General features: G+C 52.4%; 1 protein-coding gene across 1 annotated transcript; it reads left to right on the plus strand.

Annotated features, from left to right (window-relative positions):
- Window positions 1–4686: 4686 nt before the first annotated feature.
- On the plus strand, window positions 4687–19481 carry GSS (glutathione synthetase). The gene is made up of 13 exons (XM_064521391.1): window positions 4687–4883; window positions 6644–6780; window positions 8025–8170; window positions 9773–9848; window positions 10461–10600; window positions 10747–10863; window positions 11373–11453; window positions 12749–12826; window positions 14669–14735; window positions 15369–15563; window positions 15826–15907; window positions 16543–16732; window positions 17504–19481. Exons 1-13 carry the CDS (start codon window positions 4694–4696, stop codon window positions 17625–17627), a joined length of 1623 nt encoding a protein of 540 aa, XP_064377461.1. The 5' UTR covers window positions 4687–4693; the 3' UTR covers window positions 17628–19481.
- The last annotated feature ends 1341 nt before the right edge of the window (window positions 19482–20822 follow it).

The following is a 20822-nucleotide window of genomic DNA, read 5'->3' on the forward strand; positions in this document are numbered from 1 at the left end:
TCTGCAGAGGAAGACCTCTCCTCATTAGTGAGCGACCCCTCAAACTTCTGTTTCCCTACAGACCGCCCAAAGCAGAAGCCGAGGATGCGCTACATCTTCCCATCTGTCCTCCTCCGGGCTGGTGAGAGGCAGTGAGTTTCCTCAAAATTGCAGTTATCACTGGGTCAGGACTGCCAAGAGAGGCTGTATGTTACCACACCACTTCTGGGTAGCTACCTACTAGGATGTCAGGGCTTCACAGAAGCACCACGTCTCCTCTTCAGATGCAGCCTGACATTCAGGTTACATAGTGGAATGCAATGGACAGAAGAGCTTCTGTTTAGCGTATTTAATGTATCAGTTTCTGCTTCTTCCCCAGTTTTTAATTATGATCAAAGACTGTAAAGGTATAATATCCAAGTCCCTTTTGAAGGAAAGTTTGTAGGATTGCAAGGTTTCTCTTTAAAATGTTGATCTTGTCGTGTTTCTCTGGGACTGAGCTACACAATGGGGTGTGTGAGGGGTCTGATTCTACCTTGTGTATCTTCAGATGACACAAGGAGCTGGTTCTCACCCGGAGGTTCAGCTCTAACTGCCACCGGCTCCCTTGGCACGTGGCAGAATCAGCTGATTGAGGATGCCCCTCCAGAGGCTGGGGCACTCCGGGGGGGCCCCTGGCAGGAATCCTCAGCGCCCAGTTAAAGCAAGAGTCAATGAGTTAACACACAAACCACCATGCTCAGTTGACTGCAATCTGCCAGCTCTCTCAGATGCTGCTTTCAAGGAACATGAATTTACCTGTTCACCAGCTGAGGTCTTGTGACTGGAAATGCTTTCAGTTTTATGAACCACAGGAGCTTTCGTCTAGTGCAGTTTTCTTATTACAACTTATTATGACAACGTTGCTTGACATTCACAGAGGATATTCTCTCTGGGGTATGTCCCTCCACACGCAAAGGCAGCTAGCACAGCCTTATGGTTTGCAGCAGGAGGGTAAGTAACAGGCAATTGATTTCTCCATTCCCTGCTCACTAGGTGGGGTTTCCTGACTGTGATGAAGGACAGCGTCTGTGTGGGTTGCTCAGAACTGAAGAGCTAGGGGCTTCTGCTTCCGGCAGAGGAAACCTTTCTGACTGGTCTGGAAAGTCTTCAGAGGCTTGCTGAATCCAGGAGACAAAAAAGGTTTTGGAGACTTCTCTTATGGGCGCTGCCTGGTATTTTGTGGATGATTTACTTGCAGCAGGAGACTCTCTTCACAGCTTGTATTTTTGTCACTTAGGCTATTCCCCAAGAGCAATAGAACACCAGTTAAGTCATTTGGTCCTGGGCCTTTCTCCTGCTGTCCTCCCTGCAGATGACATTGATCCTCTGTATCAGTGCGGGAATAACGATCACTCACTGTCACAGTCAGGGATCTCTAGAGAGGAAAACGTCGGTTACTTTCAATAAATGGTAATTCTATCCAGCCCCAAAATTGTAAGATCTATTCCAATAAATCAGTAAAGTTATTGTCCCCAGTCCTAAGACAAGACATGATATTGGCAAGTATTGGCAATGGGTCTGTTATAGAAAACTTCTCTACCAAACCATTATTCATTCTTCAGATCAAAACACTCCTGGAGCTTAGACAGGATTTGTAGTCCAGTGTCCATTTTACCTTTGCAACCACTGTGATTGCGCAAAGCACTTGCTTTCCAGCAGGAGCCATTAACAACAGTCACTTCCACTGTCACACCATGTTGTGCTCCCACTGGACATAGCACCTAAAATGTGAACATGGTCTAAGTTTTTTTTTAAAAGAGGCATCTTTGAAAAAGCTGCCTTCAGTCCTATAAGGGTGAAACTTTTACAGAAATCACATTCACTATTCACAGCGCATTACATGGTTTCTAAAGCTAATGGGAAAGTTGGACACCTTGACTGTCTCTGCCAACACCTTTCCAGAGCCAACACATTGCTACTGGTATTGCTTCTATTCTGCAGTAGTTCTTCAGAGTTGAACCATGCTCTACCAATGAGACAAAAAATGTTTCTGCTAAAGAAATCACGATCTTTCACCGAGCCCAGGGTGAGTGCGTACGTAGGGGGTGTTCCCTGCCATTTGCCTCAGCTGGGACGAGAGGGTTGGTGCAACAGTCGCCACACTGCAGCCTCCTCTCCCTTATCTGCCACGCACCAAGACCAGCCCTGACAAAAGCAAAACCATACCCACAGCACTGCACACAGCCACGTCGCAGGGGCAGAAACCATCACAAGCTTCAACGGAGAGAACCGCAGTCCCTACACGGACATCTCAGGACTGAGAAACCCATAATGTAACTATGTGGTGGGTTTCCATAAGGGTGGAAAATGGAAAAGAACTGGTAAAATTGTTCTCCCATCTATTAACGCACCATCATTCTATAGTCAAGACAAGGAAAAAACGGTGTTGAGGCAAGAACAGACTTCTCCACGCATGCCAGCACTGAGTACTTCTGAGCACACCTAAGGGCTGGGCCATTCCCTTTGCCCCAAACTCAGGCAATTAAAATATGTAATTTATGTCTTACAGTTTCTGAAATGGGCTCCTAATTTTTTCTCTTTAACCTTCAGAACTAAGCAGACTGGAATTCACTGGAATTTCACTCTTGGAAACATAAAGGATGGTTTTCATTAGCTTTAGCTGAAAACCGGTTTCCCAAAAGCTGCCCTAAACAAGGGAAATTTGCTAAGAGGGACTTGGCTGCTCTGACAAACCCCCTTTCCTCCCAGCTGGCTCTGTCGCCCTCCGCAGGCCACCTCAGTGGTCCAGGCGAGACGGGAGACCCAGTCGCGATCGCAGATGTCTCTGGGAAGACGCCTTGACGTTTTCTCGTGTGGATAATACGGGACACAGTGGTGGCGTCTGCTTCATCCAGGGTGTGCGTGTGCGACCACCCTGACAGAGCCCCCAGCACCACTGTCCCCTCCTGCGGCTGAGGAGACGCTAACCCAGGCGGCCCCCACTGCGGGGACGCCCCCAATGCCACACTCTCCTATGGCGAACAGCCCCTCATGTCACCTACCCCCTGGGGACAGCGCAGTGCCAGCTCCTCCCGGGGAGGCCCCCAAATCAGCTTGTCCCATGGAGTGTCCCCACATCATCTCACCCCACGGGGAAGGCTCCAGTGCAGGACACTCCATGAGGTGCCCAATGTCATCTCACTCCCTGTGTTGCTCCCACACCACCTCGCCCCATGTGGTCCCTCCACCTTACCTCACCCCATGGGGTGTCCGCCCACATCGCGCACCCCATGGGGTGCCCCCATGTCACCTCGCCCCATGAGGTACCGCCACATCACTCACCCCATGGGGTGTCCCCCCGCATCGCTCGCCCCATGGGGTGCTCCCAGGTCACCTCGCCCCATGGGGTGCCCCCACATCACCTCACCTCATGGGGTGACCTCCCACATCGTGCACCCCATGAGGTGCCCCCACATCGCTCACCCCATGGGGTGCCCTCACATCACCTCACCTCACAAGGTGATCCCCTACATCGCTCGCCCCATGGGGTGTCCCCCCACATCACCTCACCTCATGGGGTGTCCCCCCACATGGCTCGCCCCATGGGGTGTCCCCCCACATCACCCCATGGGGTGTCCCCCCACATTGCTCGACCCATGGGGTGCCCCCACATCAGCTCACCTCATGGGGTGTCCCCCCACACGGCTCGCCCCATAGGGTGCCCCCACATCACTCACCCCATGGGGTGACCCCGCACATGGCTCGCCCCATGGGGTGCCCCCACATCGCCTCACCTCATGGGGTGTCCCCCCACACGGCTCGCCCCATGGGGTGCCCCCACATCACCCCATGGGGTGACCCCCCACATCGCTCGCCCCATGGGGTGCTCCCAGGTCACCTCGCCCCATGGGGTGCCCCCACATCACCTCACCTCACAAGGTGATCCCCTACATCGCTCGCCCCATGGGGTGTCCCCCCACATCACCTCACCTCATGGGGTGTCCCCCCACACGGCTCGCCCCACGGGGTGCCCCCACATCACCCCATGGGGTGACCCCCCACATCGCTCGCCCCATGGGGTGCTCCCAGGTCACCTCGCCCCATGGGGTGCCCCCACATCACCTCACCTCACAAGGTGATCCCCTACATCGCTCGCCCCATGGGGTGTCCCCCCACATCACCTCACCTCATGGGGTGTCCCCCCACACGGCTCGCCCCACGGGGTGCCCCCACATCACCCCATGGGGTGACCCCCCACATCGCTCGCCCCATGGGGTGCTCCCAGGTCACCTCGCCCCATGGGGTGCCCCCACATCACCTCACCTCACAAGGTGATCCCCTACATCGCTCGCCCCATGGGGTGTCCCCCCACATCACCTCACCTCATGGGGTGTCGCCCCACACGGCTCGCCCCATAGGGTGCCCCCACATCACTCGCCCCATGGGGTGACCCCCCACATGGCCTGCCCCATGGGGTGCCCCCACGTCACCTCGCCCCGGGGCCGTACCCCTCCCCGCGCCGAGGTCCCTCTCACCCACCAGCTCCGCCCCTCCCAGCACTCCCCGCCCCCACTCCCGCCACGGTCCGGGGTTCCCCACCTGACGTCACAGCATGACGTTATGCCGCTCTGTGACGCACTCCCGCCCCGGGATACCGGACCGTCCGTCCCCGCCCTCGGGCGCGCGGCCTGCTCCACCCCACAGAGCGCCCCGCCCCCTGCTGCGGCTGCGCATGCGCATCCGGACGCTGGGCCGCGGCTCCCCCCCTCAGCTACGGTGGCGCGGAGTGGTATCGTCCTGCCCCGCGCTGATAGGCCCGCGGCGCCGCCAGTCGGCCGCCGAGGCGGGGCGGAAGTGGGGGCCTGGCCAATCGTCTGGGGCAGTGCGGCCGCGCGGAGCGGGCCGAGGTGCGGAGGGGGCAGGTACGGGCAGGTAGGGGCCGGGGGTATGAGGAGCGCGGGGGCGCAGGGAGCTGCGCAGCCGGGGTTGTGCGGGGCCGGGGGGCTGCAGGACACGGTGCTGGGTGCCGGCAGGGCTGTGGGGTGCTGGACACGGGGTGCTGTGGGGTGCGGGGTGCCGGCAGGGCTGTGGGGTGCTGGGTGCAGGCAGGGCAGTGGGGTGCTGGGTGCAGGCAGGGCTGTGGGGTGCGGGGTGCCGGCAGGGCTGTGGGGTGCGGGTGGCCGTGTGCCGGGCAGGGTGTCGGGGCTGGCAGGGGGTTGTGCGGCTCAGGCCTGGGCAGGAGCTGGCAGCCCCGGGACAGAGCTGCTCCGCCTCCGCGGCCCCCCGGCGCTCGTCTCCGCAGTCGAGGTCCAGGCGAGGGCCTGGGCCGCGCTGGGAGCAGGGCCGGCGTCCCGGGCCGGGCGGGCACGAGGAAGCAGCGCCCGGACTCGTGGGGCAGCCGCGGGTTAAGGCAGCTTGAGGCAGGCACAGAGCAGTGCTTGTTCTGGCACCTTGCCCCGCCGTGGGGCGAGGAGGGTGCAGGGTGTGTGCAGTTGCCTCCGCTGTGGACACTCATTTCTGCGCTGCCGAAGGTGGACTGCCTGTTCCTCCTCTGAGGAGAAGCAATATTTGGATTAATCGGCCACAGACCTCCCTTACGTAGATAAAAGGGGTCCCTTCTCCCTGAGCCGTTTCGTAACAGCAGCGACGCGGTGGCAGAGCTCAGCTGTGAACAGAAGTGTTGGAGAGGGCATCGCATCCCAGCTGAAGCTGTGTCAGCAGCTCTCCTGGCTGTGCAGTGACATAAAACTTTTGAGCAGGATTCCCTAAGACTCGTGATAAACCGCAGTCCCCAGCCTTTGGGACTCGCAGTACTAATTGCGGAGCTGTACGCCCATGCGTGTGGCCGCGCGGGTTTCAGCCCGGCCTGGAGGAATGAATCCCAGGCTGGCTGCGTGCAGCACAGATGATAAGGAGGTGCCTTCATCCAGCACTCACATGGGTCCAAGCATTGCCATAGCACGTGCATAAAACCGCTGTGTCTCCTTTCTAAGCTGAGCTGACTTGGGGCCGTAAACAGCCTGGTTTGCTCTGGGAATGCCCCTCTGCTGACTGCTGTGACAACATGCTAATTATGCCTTAATTAGTGTCATGTACTACCACCCGGATCAGGAGCAAGGCAGTGTTGTAACCGTGCAGCCTGGAGGTGCTGGTGTGCTGTGGCATGTGCCTGCGTTGGCGTGGGCTGCAGGAGCAGGGTGTGTTGATGTGGAGCACAGCCCTGAAGCTGTGCGGTTAGTACAGAGCTATCCACGTGCCTCTGCACCATGTAACTGCCCTCCGTGCATCAGTCTCTTTTTCTGAACATTATTTCCATGTTTGCCAATGTGATTCTAGAGAAAACCCTCCTCCCTGATGTGGAGGGACCAGGGCTTGACCCAAATTTGACTGGCATTTTCTCCTCAGCATGGAAAGTCAGGGAGAGCCATGTTTGAAAAATGTTGTGACAGCTCTCTGGCGACGACATTGCTGAGCTCTCTGTGCTGTCTGCAGCCTCCTCGCATGCGTACCTGAGCTCCTACAGAGCGACAGCTCCCCAAATTACCTACCTGAGTTTCCCCTGGCCCACCGCCAACCCTCCCGCCTGCTGCTGTCCCCTGCGAAATGGGAAAGGTTGGGTTGTGTGTCAGGAAAGGCTGGGAGACTTGGGGCCAGGCAGGTGATTTCTGCTCTGTCTCCTCAGTACTGGCAATGGCTGCCCTTTGGGAAGATGTCCTGTACAACGAGCTGGTCATCCGGGAGGCAGCATCGCTCGCCGTGGATGCCGCGCTCCTCGGAGGCATGCTGATGCGGACTGAGGAAGAGCCCAATGCTTCAGACGTAAGTGCCAGAACAAAGTGCGTTCGATCCTGGTCAGAAAGTCAGAGTGAGTCAGCAAAGCGCGGGAGCAGCGCAGGAAGGAACTGGCCATAACTGCTGGTGTTTGCTGGATCTGCATAAAACAGGCAGTGCTTTGCTGTGAGCACACAGCCGTGCGGTCAGAGCACAGCTGGCCTGTGGGCTGTGAGTGTCCCTCGTGCCCTGTAATGCTGATGAGTGTCTCTCCCCGAGAGACACCCTATGATACAGTTCTCTTTTTTTCCAGTGGGAAGGATGGGTCTGGGGTGGCTGGGAAGTTTGCCAGTAGCTTTGCATGTGTTTGGGGAAGTTTGTCCCCTCCTCGAGGTTATCTGACCAAGACCGTCTCACTGACCATGCGGTCCTTGAACCACAGGAGCCTCCCTTAGAGAGACGTCTTTTGTTTTTGACGTGGCCCTGGCTACAAGTCAGCCTTTGCTCCATGAGCAGGCGGAGGACATGGGTATGGTGGCGGTGAGGACAGCCGGACACGTAGGATTCCCTCCGGTAGTTCACTGGGGGTGGTGGTGCTTGTGAGGGACTCGGCCTGTTGGAGGAAGATGCCGTGAGGCGTTGCTGTGGAGGAAGTACTCCTGCGCAAGGGGGTGAAATGTTTTGGTGGCGGCTCCCGAAGGAGCCCAGGGGCAGGCAGCCAGCTGCCCTCAGAGCTAGCTGAGGTACGCAGAGGAAGGTCTCCGCCACGGGATTACTCTTTGTGCCGACCGCAGCAACCCCCGTTGCCGAAGGGACTCGAGGGAAACTCAAGAGGTGTGAGGCAGAGGAGGGGAGCCTGGGAAGAGAGGCCAGACACAGAGCTCAGAGGAAGATGCACTGATGCACCAAAACTGAGAACTGGCAAATTCACCTTTTCTCTGAAACGGGGGAGTTTTGGAGGTGGCATTCTCCCATCAAGGTGGAAGTAGAGTTTCCTTTAGATGGAAGGCCTCAGCCCAGCTTTAGCTCTGGAGCCGCTGCTCCTGCCTCCGCAGTCCCCCATGCATAGCCTGTAAAGCAGAGCCGTCCAAAGTTAGCGGTCAGCAGGTTTCAGGCCGTGTGTCCTATCTGTGGTGCATTGAAAGAGCTGGAGAGGTGGATAGCTTGAACCTTCAAGCAAGCAGAGGAAACACCTAGTTTTAAATTTTGTCTCCTTTAGACTATATAGTCTGGGGCAGGTTTCCAGCACTGTAACATTTTGAGGAGAGACCTAACTTTTGTCTTGCTTCCAGGTGGTGAATTACGCTCCCTTCACGTTGCTCCCATCAGCAGTACCAAGTGCCCTGTTTGAACAAGCGTATGCTGTTCAGCAAGATTTTAACCTGCTCGTGGATGCCATTAGCCAAAACAAAGAATTCCTGGAGTGTACTCTTGCCAAGTATGGGTTTCTTTTTTTTTTTTTTTTTTGATAGTGCCTTTTAAAGAAATATTTTAAATGTAAAGCATTTATTGCTCTTCAGCTCATGCCTTCCCCTGATATTTCTCATACTGCTTTCAGCCATTCCCAGCTTCTATCCAGATGTGTCCTTCATGCTGAGTGTGTTAGAGCATAGGCACGCCTGTCCTCTGCAAGAATCTTCTCTCCTTTGCCGTATTACATGTCCCAAGATTAATTTTCATCATCTCTTTGTGCTTTGGGGTCTCCTTGGGCCTCACAGAAGATGTGAGGTCTGGCCAAGAACTGACTCCCCACAATGCCTTCAGTTTAGCCAGTCTTCTAGGCCTGTGGCTTCTCGGCTTGCTGGCCCCTAGGCGTTAAATTCAAGTTGCTGGAGGCTTCTTTGAGCCCTGGATTTAGTTGTCTGTTTTGGTCTTGTTTCACATCTGCCATGTGGCCATGGCTGTCTGATAATCAGCAGTTCTGCTGCATGCTACGGTTGCTAAGAGGAGGTGTTTGTTCCTTCCCCTACCCTTACTCTGATGGAATCACCCCAATCCCCTACCTCCGCAGCAGTGGTGGGGAGGTGAGCCGTGAGCTTTGGGTGCTGACAGGTCAGCCAGGTTCTGGCTCATGGGCTCTGCTGGATTTATTTGTGGCTGTTGCCCTGTGCTGGAGCAGAGGGGTGGAGAGGAGTCTGAGCCCTTTGGGGGTTGAGGAGGGGCAGGCATGGGGCATGTGGCCGTGGTGATGTGCTGAACTGCTGTGGCTGAATGCACAGAGACAGAGCCAAGAGCTTGGATGGGACTGAACCAATATAAGAGTTAAACACCTGCAGGAGCAGGCAGGATGATCCCCTTCAGGGCTTCTTCCCCTGGAGGGGATGGCCATGATTGTGGTCCCTATAATCTCTAGGGTTGATGCTTCCACAAAATCCGTTTTTCTTTGTGCTGCTTTTTCTCTACTGCCTGGCTGCGCAGATGCTGGCTCTCTGGCACCTTGCTTCAGGGACAGAGAAAATGAGACTGCTTACCAGTATAGTCCATGTTTTGCCAAAGCCTGACCCCTTGGAGCCTCTTTAACCCTTGTTCCTGCTCTGTAGCTACCTGCAAACAGAGCCACGGCTGGGGGCGTGTTCATACCTGTGGTTAAGGAACGCAGAGCTTGGGGTTCTGCTACCTGCCCTGTGCCCGCTCCTACACGATGCCCCAGGGCTGTACTTTGGAGGTGCTGCTTGTAATTAGCTCAGGAATTTGGGGCTCTGGGTAAAAGCCAGACTCTTCTGGCAGGCCCACAGAGCGCTTGGCACTGCAACGCACAGGACTTTGAGCCCAACAGGACAGAGGAACTTGTTGAAACTCCTGAAGTTTCTTTTGTGAACTTTGTAGTGAAACAGAGAGATTCCTGATTTCTTTTCTCTGTCTTCAGAGTTTTCCTGTGTTTCTTTCCCTTTGCTTGCCTCATCTCTCTGACCTGCAAATTAGTCCTCTCTGCACAGAGGTGCTTTTAGTAGCATAGCTGTGCTGAGCTGAGAGAAGAATGAAATCTCTTGTTTCTCTGTGACAGCATATGGTGGCCGGTCTGATTTTTCTTTCTCTCTAGCACCATCAAGGTAGATGACTTCACAGCTCGACTCTTCAGAATCTACACGCAAGTTTTGGAGGAAGGATTGGCTCAGGTACCTTGGCAGAAGACCCCAGCCATCAGCAGGCTTGCCACTTTGCTTTGCAGTGCGATTGCCTGGTATCTGTGTCTGCAAGCTTCATTGCAGCTCTTGGCTTTGAATTGTCCTGTAGTCAGGCAGGGTGCTCCCTAGGTTACGATGTCTCGGTTCCAACCTGTGAGCTCACTATCTTGTCCCATTTGGCAGTCATGCCTTTTGGATAGCGCTGCTGGAAACAGCCAGGCCTCGACTGGGAAAATTTAGTATGTGCTTGTCTTGTCTTCTGGGAGTCTTGGGAGGATGCAGGGACGCCTTCTACGTGCTCTGTCAGGACCTGTTCTGAGGGGCCTGTCCCTGCAGAAGCTCATTTTCTCTCAAGTGTTGGTAGCTCCTCTAGTGTACTGAGGAGGTTTGTGGGGCCTGAACAAGGGCCAAAGGACTTACAGGCAGGTCTTGCATAGGTATTTATCAAAGTGAGAGTGACTGGATCTGCCCCCAGGAAGATTTTGAAGTGCGGTCATCAAAGGGATTTGCAGTAAAAGGCAACAAGAGAACTTTTCTGTTATTCCAGACATGCAGGGAAATGGAAATTTGCTCCCTCTTCACCTTGCTTCCCCTCTCTTTTAGTCTGTGTTTTTAGGCATAAACCGCTCTGATTACATGTTTGACCGTGGTGCGGATGGGACACTGGCTCTGAAGCAGATTGAGATAAACACCATTGCTGCCAGCTTTGGAGGCCTCACTTCCCGAACTCTAGCCGTTCATCGGTAAGGAAGCCAGCTCTGCAACCAAGGCATTGTGGCAGCTGTATGGCAGGGCCTGTTACCATCTGTCCTTGCACGCTCTCCAAACTCCTGCTCTACAAGTCTGGGCAGTGGCTGTCATGAAATTTAGAGCTTCTTTTGTGCCACAGGCAGGTGTTAAAGACGCTGGGAAAATCTGAGGAGGCATCACATCTGCCGCCCAACAATCCATCAAAAGGGCTTGCCTTGGGTATTGCAAAAGCCTGGGAGCTGTATGGTTCACAGAGGTAAGGAGAAAGAAGCTGCCAGAAGCTGTGTTATCTTCTCTCTCTTGGGGATGCACACATTTTTTAATCTTAAACTGCACTTCTTGAAAGATGCCTGTTTGATAGACAAGCTACTCTTGAAAAGGTTGTGACCATCCTGTGAAGAGCAATGCTGTCATGTTAGCATGCAGGGCTGCTCTTTTGGGCCTCTGTGTGTGCAAGGTGTCCCATCACTCCTGGATGTGCCGCAGAGTAGTGCAGAGTGACTCTGGAGGAGTTGTGTGGTTCAAGAACGCTGCGTGGTGCTTAGTTTTCCTCCTGTCCTTTTCCCTTTGTACTTATGCCCAGCACTGGCTTATTAATGACACAAGATCAGTACTGCTCTCCGTTTGCATGCTCAGCCTTAGAAATGCTGGAGAAACCTAGCAGGAGCACTGCAGGAAGACTGAACCTCAAAGAGATCAAAAGCTTGTGGTTCTGGGTGCATGTGGTGTTTCTGGGTTTAATTATGTTCTTGGTATCTCTTCCAGTGCTGTGGTGATGTTCCTGGTGGAAGAAGTCCAAAGGAATATTTTTGATCAGCGATGTGTAGAAAATGAACTTTGGAACAGGTAATGGTTAAATTTCTTGGGATAAGAAAGGAAGGAGATGGTGCAATTTTGGCGGGGGTGGGGGGTGGGGAAGAGAAGCAGAGTGAACTGCTGGAGGGTTGTGATATTTCCCTCGAGGCAGCTTGTCAGGCCCACTTCTTCTCTAGGCTCTCCTTTCAAGCAGGCGAGGCTATGAGTGTAAGAACAGGTCATGGAAAGATGAGGATGGGCAGAATTCATTTACTTTTTACTTTGTCACCTGCTGTGAAGAATAAAGTAAAAAATAAATGTATTTTTCTCTGGTGGAAGAGGACATGTCATGACATGTAATGGGATAATCTTTATCTTGGGCTTATTGCTGAGATCTGTTATGCAGCTCTCTTCAACGTTCTTTCAGTGGCCTTCTGCCTAGTCTCAGCACCCACCTTAATCTTCGCACACACCTTCCAGTGCCGCAGACAAGCTCTTTGCTGGAAATACCAGCAATGATCAAAGCCCCTGGTCTCCAGGGCCAATTTCTTGTGGACTTTGTGCCTGTGTATTCCTGGGAGCTGCACCAATGGTGGCTTTGCTGTGGGACGGGTCTCTCCAACAGGACAGTCAAGAGCAGAGCTGCATTGGTGAGGGTCCTGCTGGTTCTCCTGCTCGGGACTGGGCACATGATGTTTCATAAAAGCTTAATTAAGGAAGCTTCAAGGACGTCTGTGAAAGATCTGTGCAAAATAAGCAATGTGGCTGTGGATTAAAGGGCATTGGAGAGGGGGGTGTTTTGATGTCATCTAGCCCTGAGCCCCTTCAGACTGTGCTGGCGCAGTAGGAGACCTTACAAGCTCACAGCTTTGTAGGAAACATACTGGCTGCTGATTGTGTCTCTAGATCAGCAAGACCACACTGCCTCTTTGTGGAGAAAAGACTATAAAGCATGAAGTAGGGAAATACATAGAGGAAGTAAAACTTTTATCTGCAGCTTTTGGCTTTGAAGCCAACAGTGAATAAATCTGTCACTTAGGGATAGAAAAAGCAGAATACTAAATTCTCTTAGAAGCACTTTAGAAGGTGAGAGATGAGTATGGAAAAATCCAGCATGTTTAAGCATGTATTCTTCCTACAGTGTTCGGGCTGGAGAGAGAGGATGAGTGCTGAAAACAGGGATTGGTTTGACCTGAGGAATGCCACCTGCTCCATAGTACAAAGCATGAATTTACTTGTGAAAGAGCCTACACATTCTCCTTGTTGGGTCCAGTGGTTCCACTTTTGACTTCTAGCTCAAGTAACTCTATGCACAGCCTGGTGACTCTCCTGTTCCTCTCTTACAGGAATATTCGGGTCATCAGGAAGCAGTTCAGAGACGTGTTTGAACAGGGGTCTCTAGATGATGCCAGGAGGCTGTATATGTGAGTATGAGCCAAGGTGCGCATTCCTGGCTGTCTTTTGGGTACACAGAGTTGGCTATATGACAATATTTTGACCTCTAAGTGAGAATTTTCAGTGGTATGTTTTTCAGTGTTAATAGTGGCTCTCTGCAAATGCACTTCTCTTCTGTGCTTCAGGGCTGCTGCTCCTTCCTCTGGAGCAGAAATGATTTTGTTTTCCATGTTGGTGGGATTTTGCATATACACTTTAGTCCCTTACACATGAAGACGTAATTTCCCTCCTTCAAATCACAGCCTTCAGAGCTCTCCAGGATCTTTGCTTTCTTCATGTACGTCTGCTATGAAAGTACTGGCTATTTCAGAGGTTTCCTCAGAGACATTTCCTGTTTACCATTCACGTGATGCTCTGCTAGTGGGACTTGGACTGGGTTATTAGTGCTAGAAGAGGAAGTATTACATGTCCTTACAGGATTTGTTAGTTTTGAATGCATTCAGCTTCTCATCCGTTCCCTGCAAAGACTGGGATGCGGGCTTATAGACTCCTTTCACAGCAAGGCAGTCGATTCCAAGTGTGATGTTTATCCTGACTTCCGGGGTAATGTACTTGGAGCTACGCAAGCCTGAAGGAAGAGGTGGTTTCATGCTAATGTTATTTCTATTTGTTATTTCTATTTAGGTTAACTTTTCAATGTAGTTTTACATTTGGTGCTTTTGCCACATTTAATTAACACATTTGTCATTGCCAGACAGTTAAGGGGAGAGAGTCTCCACTGTACTTCCTCCAGAGCTTCCTCTGTCTTTGCTGATGAATGCTTTTAAATAACAGTCCCTGCCTGCTACCCAGCTTCTGTGTTGTTACTCCCTGACCACATGCAGAGTTCGTATGGCCAAAGCTTGGGTGTGTGGTGCTGCAGGTATGCTAACAGCAATGCACAGGATGTTTTGTTGCCGGGGGCAGGATGTTGAATTGGTGTCCTGCCCTTGAGCTGGCACTGGAGAAGGACCTCTCAGCTCCAAGAATCTCCTAGGCCTGGCTCCCAGTGGTAAAAGCTATTTAAAAAACTAGATTCTCGCCTCCCTCCTGGGCTGAGTGTGTGAATTATCATTATTATTAGTGAATTATTGAGACATCAGTTAGTCACACAGAGGCCTGATGTAAGCTCCCTGTGTCTTGGGGCAGGGCAAGCCAGCTGGAGCTCTGTGGAGAGAAGCAAAGGGGTTTGCAGTCGTCAGCTTTCTCTCGCAGAGAAGAGAGCTTCCTCTGGGAGGTCAGCCAGGCTGGTCCCCCTCAGGAGGAGGAGGAGAACAAACAGCATGCTCAGGAGGCCTAGAAGAAGGGGCAAATACGAAGAGGGAGGGGATGTGGAGATAAAAACAAAATGAGCTTAAAAGGGAGTTTTGGCTCCAGTGAAACCCTGTTGTGCTGGCTTTGCAGTGGGACAGTCTGGGGGCAGTGCATGAGCAGGAAAACACAGACGGGACCCATTGTAACTGAACTAGATGGTTGTTCGCTGATACTTTTTGATGCAAGCAGTAACTGTGGTTGCCGAGGGGGTCGCATACAAATGTAGACCTCAAAATATTGGAGTGGGCCTTTTGTGGAGGAACGTGTCAAGGTGTCTGTTTCAAGCACCTTGTTAGAAGGGTGGACACCCTGATACAGAGGCTTAGACCTGCTCTTTTGGTGTGGGAGAAGCTCTAGCTTCTGCAGCCCAGCCAGCTGCTCAGCCTGGTCCCATAACGCTTTGTCTGATGCCATCATGCCCCAGAGCTGTCTGTGTGACCCCTGGAGTGTTGGAGGTCTTCGGCAGAGGTGTGGAAGAGCTGGCCTCATTTGGTGATTGTTTTTGGCTTCTATTCCAGAGATGGCCAGGAGGTAGCAGTGGTGTACTACAGAGAGGGCTACGTGCCACAAAACTACAATCTGCAGGTCAGTACTGACTGCTGTGGTCTGAGGAGCTGCAGTGCCCAGCAGGTCTGAAACTTCCTATGATCCCAGGTGGGATCAGTCCTATCCTGGGTAGGATTAGTCCTGTCCAGCATGGCTGATTGCATGGGAAGCTGTGACTCTGCAATATGTACGAGTGCCCCTAGCACTCTCATAATGCTCCTGCACAGGCAATAAGAAAAATGAATGGTTCTTGGAGGAGAAAGCCATTTGTGTGCTGACCCCTTATCTGCAGCACTGAACCGCTTCTGTACAATATGGTCTAGTGTAGATATTAGCACCTGCTTAAAGAGTTAAGACTTGAACTATGGATAATTTTCTGCCCTTGAGTATGTGTTAGGACTACTAGGCTGGAGGCGATAATGATGCAGACCAGATCTTGCTGTTGTCTGGAAGTGCCAGCACTGGGCAAACTGGAGAGGGGACGGAATTGAAGGCATTGAACTAACCTGGCTGTGCTATTACTAGAGGCAGGAGGGGATCCACATGTGCATTTGTCTGCTTGTCTCCAGCATGCCATGCTTCCTGTGGTGTTTTGTATGTCAGTAACTGAATAGAAGAGGGTGAAGAAAATCTTTTTTTGCTGGTGGGATGGTTCCTCTCTCTTTGTCTTAGAACTGGGAGGCACGATTGTTGCTGGAGAGGTCAAGGGCAGTGAAGTGCCCTGACATTGCTACCCAACTTGCTGGGACCAAGAAGGTCCAGCAGGAGCTGAGCCGGCCAGGGACGCTGGAGAGACTACTGCCTGGCCATGCGGAGTCTGTTGCTCGCATAAGAGCAACATTTGCTGGACTTTATTCCCTGGACTTGGTGAGTGTGAGCGGGGTGAGTGGAGCATGTCTGGAGCAGGAATGAGTGTGCAGTTATGCTCTTGGCCTGTGTAGTGTTTCTCTTCAGTTAAGAAAACTGCAAAGTGGTAGTTAAAACTGATCTTGGAAATGCATTATAAAATCTGACCTTCTTAGGGGGGTTTGTAGCCTTGGTAGGTACCCTGGTGGTCCTGCTCGGAGAGGGCTGCGGAGGAGCCCCTGCTTTTCCTTGATGCTTTGCTGTTGCCATCCTTCCCTGCCAGGGAGAAGAGGGAGACAAGATGGCTGCTACAGCTATTGCTGACCCTGACTGGTTTGTGCTGAAGCCACAGCGAGAGGGTGGAGGTAGGAGCTGGAGTGGGTGCTGGGGGGTTTTCGTTGTTGTTCTTGCCATATCCAGGACAGGCGGTAGCTCTGTGATGGCTCATGGTCCTGTACTGAGGAATAAAAGGATGTCTTGTAGCTACCCCTTTCTTATGTCCCTGTAATGGGTGCAACACAGAAATTCGCTGGCATGTTTAAAAGCTATTTTGGTCCTGCCTATACTTTAGAAACAGCTCTCTTTACCACCTCTTCCCATCACCTCATGTGGCCTTACTGACTCTGGTAAGGTGTTGTGAGGGAACTGAGGATGAGCTACCCAGCATCTCACATGCATGACCATGAGGCCCATTATGGATGTGACCAGCAAGAGCAAGGCATTCTGGGCTGGCCAGGAGCAGGCAGCTTGTCTGCCCCTTCCTAAGATCCTGGCCCAGCTGCCCTGCTGACCACAGATGCGGTGGGAGCTAGTCACAGCGGTAATGTTGGGCAGCTTCTGAAGAGGCTACCCGAGCCCCTAGAGCTGGGGACAGTGGGAACTCAGACAGCACATGGCAAAGGCTGCACCTATTTGGGCTGCCTGGGCCGACTGTATAGCTGGAGCAAATGACTTCTGCTGCTGTGCTGGGATGTGCTTGACCTGCTGGTTTTGTTGTCAGGGAACAATCTCTATGGTGAAGAGCTCAGGCAAGTTCTGGAGAAGATCAAAGACAGCCCTGAGAGAACCTCTTACATTCTGATGGATAAGATCAAACCACAGCCATCAAAGAATTACTTGCTGCGGGCTCACACTCCTCTGAAAGTTTCAGAGTGCATCTCTGAGCTTGGGATTTTTGGCGTCTATGTCAGGTAAGAAACGTGAGGTAGATACCTGTTGTAGCCAGCACTTGCTTTGGCAACATTTTCCTCTCTGCACTGTCTGAACACAGCAACAGGGCAGATGTCTCTGTGTAGGTGAAAGTAGATGGAACAGATGTGGGTATTCAGTCACTGTCCCTGTCAGCTACTTTCTGAGCACTAGGTTCAGATGCTGAACTGCTGCTCTGCATCTGCTGCCAAGCAGGTTGTTTAAAAACAGCAGAGCTAGTGCTGGCAGGCTGGTGTAATGGCCACCTGAAATACGAGCATCTCACCGCTGATTTTTTGGGGTGGTACCTCTCAGGATCTGGATGTAGCAGCAATGCTTTGCTGATGCCCTGGAGGTCTCAGAAATATCTGAGGGCATAACATGGTTGTGCTCAACCATAAATAACTGCTGTTTTTGTTTAAAATCATCTTAAATCCATGGAGATGTTTCCATAATTTATAAATTGAAGTCCTTCTCATACAATTTTAGAAACAAATGTACTCTGGCAGCATTCACAACCTGACACTGCTTGTATGCAGAGAAATCTGACAGAAATGGCCCAGCTGAGCACACGGCTGTGTTATTGCTGTGCAGAAAACAAGCACAACTTCGTTATTAGCAGAGGCCTCTGCACTAGACTGGAGGGGCTTTACGTGCCAGTTAACGGCCCTGGGTTGTAGCTTTGATGGGGAACGTCAGTCTAATTCTCCAAAGCAGTAGAAATGCCAGAAGCTTTCTGCTGTGCCGGTGCTCAGTCGTCCTTTCCTTTGCAGGCAGGGCAAGGAGATGGTGATGAACAAGTCTGCCGGCCACCTCCTGCGGACCAAGGCAGTCGAGCATGCGGATGGTGGGGTAGCAGCTGGTGTGGCAGTGCTGGACACTCCCTACTTGGTGTGAGGAGGTGATGCCCCATCCTGCCTGCCTTGCTCTGCTGCCCGAAGAGCTGATCTGCCACAGGGATGTTTTCCTTAGGGTGCAATTACCAAGGCCTGAGGTGTTTGGGATCATGAGAAGGGACTGTACGAACATAATGGTTCCAAAAGTCCTGCGTGCCAGCCCCAGCTTCTCATTTGCAATTCCTCCTGCAGGAAGAAGGGATTCCCTTCCTCTGCCTGCTCAGTGGGTCCAGCCCTGCCCCAAGTTCATGTCCCAGCCCTGACCTCCCAGTATTGCGTTGATTTGGATGTTTCCTTGGGGTCTAGCCTGCAGGCAGTATTTATTGCAAACTGAAGGGTAAGGTGCCACACCAGGCACTTGTGCTGTTCCCAGTTCTAAGCTCCTTGATGCTGCATTCTTTTCCAGAGAGAAAGAGGAAACCCAAAGCCTGGGGAAAAGAAGGAGAAGGGGGATGTGAAAGTGTCAGCCTTCCTCTGTGGGCTTCGTGGCCCAGTGCCCCTTGTGCTTTCCCCTTTGCCTCAGTGCTTTCCAAATTGTAGTTGGGAGCCCATTTCTGTGTGTCCACGGCCCCTCCAGCCCTTGCTTAGGGACTGCTGCCCTGATTCCTACCTTTCCCTATGCTGAAGGATCCTCACATCCTGTGCAAGAGGCAGCTGCTGTGGTATAATTCTTCCATGGGCACCTGTCCCACTCTTGCTTTGCCCAGTTCCTTCAGGAAGTTTTTTTGGACTGAGTGTTCATCCCAAATAGAACTGTCTTGCTGTTCAGGACCACATCCAACTGCTTCTACAATAAGAATGAGAGGTCTAGCTGCTGGTAGTGTGACATGCTCTGAACAGAAGCTGACATGGCTGCCCACTCTCTCTGTCCTTCCTCGTGGCAAAGGAGAGCAACTGGAGCCTTCTATCACAGCCAGTGTGTGGATTTTTCTTGTTTTTTGTTTTTTGTTTTTTTCTTGAATCCATGCGGGCTTATGCCAGTGCATCCTGCTGAGTCACACGCTGAACAGCAGCAGATCAGGCAGATACTATATGAAGCAAGAGCCATGGCAGGGAGCAGGGCAGCAGCTGAAAGGTCTGACCTCTTTAATCATCCTCCCAGGACTTGTGGTATGGTGTGACAGGTAGCTTTGTGGGTGGGAAGCAAGGGTGCACAGAGGTGAGACCGAGGGGAGCAAACCCAGCCTGAGCTGCCGAGCACTCGGCGTTGCTGCCTGCTGGGTTCTTCTGACGCAGGATTTTGTTAGTTCCTAGATGGAGCTGTGGCAGCCCGTTACTGCCTCTGTGGCTGTGCCACTGCTGTCACACTGGGACCAGTGTAAGTGGATGGCAAGAGAGGTCTCCCTTGGGGTTTCCTGAACTGGTGGAGACAGTGCAGGGGGGAATTAGGCTCTGCTCTGTGCCCTGGAGGAGACCGTGCTCTAGTTCCTAGGGGCTTTTGCCCATTCCACTGATGTGGCCCTCCTCCACCCAGCCCTTTGCTCAGCCAAGCAATTCATAGTGAAACATGAGAGGAACCTTTCTGGAAGTGGCCTGGTAAAGCACCCAGGTAGCCTTAGCTCTGCTTTTCAGTGACACCTGACAGAAGACCCTTCAAGGCAATATTTCTTAAGACTGAATTTGCTGATTGGATCTGTGCCTACACCCTGCCACATGCATAGCTGCTCTGGTGCTGTGCAGCAGCCACCTAGGGCAATATTCAGGCTGGGTGCTTTAATCATGAATCTTTGAACTTGGAAATCTTTCAGTTCTTTAAGTGTAACTGGTTCTACGATTCCTGGGTTGTTGGTTAGTGGTGGAGGGGGATCTAATTACCCCCATGCAAAGATTGATTAAAATGTACACTCAATCTGAATGCTGTTCTTGTGTCAGTTTTGTCTGGGCATACACATGCAAGTAAGATTTGCTCATGTTTTCTTGCTCTGTGCCAAGAGCATCTCTTACAGTGCTGGGCCTCTTGACTCTTTGGCTTTACAGCTATCAATTATCACCATACCAGGAATTGCAGCACTGTCAAAGTTTGTGGCTGTGAGGCTTGGAGGGACTGGTGGGGCTGGGTCAGAGCTGTCATCATTCCATTCTCTGTTGATCTCTACTTCCTTGCTCATCTCCTTTGTGGCTGCACCAAAATGTGGGGCTGTTATTTTTCTATGTATGTAACTGGAAACAACCCTGCAGGCTTTGCAGGCCCAGGTTCAGGAGGCACGAGGGCTGACAGTCTTTCTCTGTCCCCACAAACAGAGTGTTTTTTTTCATGTAGGACTTTAGGAAGGAAAGCCAAACCCAGCAATGGTTCACCAGGGCAGCAGGCCTGAGCTGTACTCAGACCCCTGATTGCTGCACTGTCCTGCATTAAGTAAGTCAGACCTTCTCTTCTCTCCCTGGCAGATGGTCACTGCTCCAGAGGAACGAGCTCAGCTCCTGTGCTGCTGTGACATGCCATATGCTGGCAGGTAGCATGCTGCCCAGGAAAATAGGATTGAATCTCTTTTGAAGGGATTTGAACCTGCAGCCAGGCTGTCAGGGAGAGTTCACCACCAAATATCGAGGTGGAAAGAATGAGGTGCCATCTTCTGTGGCTTGTCTTGACATTTACCTGCTCTCAGAGGCAGGTAAACGTCTCTAGATAGAACAAAGGCAGTGCTGAGGTTGCCCTGGTGGGATGCCTTCCTGTAGAAGAGGGACACGGACCTGAGCCAGCTGCTGCCAGGCTCTGTTTGTGGGGCCATGTGTTGCTGACCTGTTCCTAACCCTGCTGCAGGGGTGTGCATTGCAGCTGAAGGGCTTTTTCTGCCCATGCTGATGCAGCTGGGCTCTGTCTTAAGCAAGTGTTGTTTGCCCTCATCTCTCCTGGGCTCTGCTCAGATAACCTGCCTGTTCTTGGAGCAGTTGAGTTTTTTTAGGCATGAGGATATGGTTGAAACCTCTCCTGTGGACAGACTTTTCAGGGAGAAGTAGTCAGCACCTGGTATGATTCTCCCCCCCCCCATAATGTGCTCTCTGACACCAAGTCCCAGGCAGTTGGTTCCGCTCGACTTTGTTGCTGAAAAGCCAGGTTTTATCTGAAAAGGTCTTACGGAGACTAGATCTCTAGACCGCTTCAGCATCTCAACTGTCTTCTCTTCTCCTCCTGCCCCAACCTTCTGGAAGAGCCTAGCAGGATTGGAGGTAGCCATAGAAGCAGAGCTCTGTCCCA

Source organism: Dromaius novaehollandiae, chromosome 16 (assembly GCF_036370855.1).
Source record: "Dromaius novaehollandiae isolate bDroNov1 chromosome 16, bDroNov1.hap1, whole genome shotgun sequence".
NCBI classification, from domain to species: domain Eukaryota; kingdom Metazoa; phylum Chordata; class Aves; order Casuariiformes; family Dromaiidae; genus Dromaius; species Dromaius novaehollandiae.

Coding starts and splice junctions, on each gene's coding strand:
- GSS (XM_064521391.1), top strand. CDS start 4,694: ATGCGCATCCGGACGCTGGGCCGCGGCTCCCCCCCTCAGCTACGGTGG. Junction 10,864..11,372: donor GAGCTGTATGGTTCACAGAG/GTAAGGAGAAAG, acceptor TATCTCTTCCAG/TGCTGTGGTGATGTTCCTGG. Junction 14,736..15,368: donor CACAAAACTACAATCTGCAG/GTCAGTACTGAC, acceptor TCTTTGTCTTAG/AACTGGGAGGCACGATTGTT.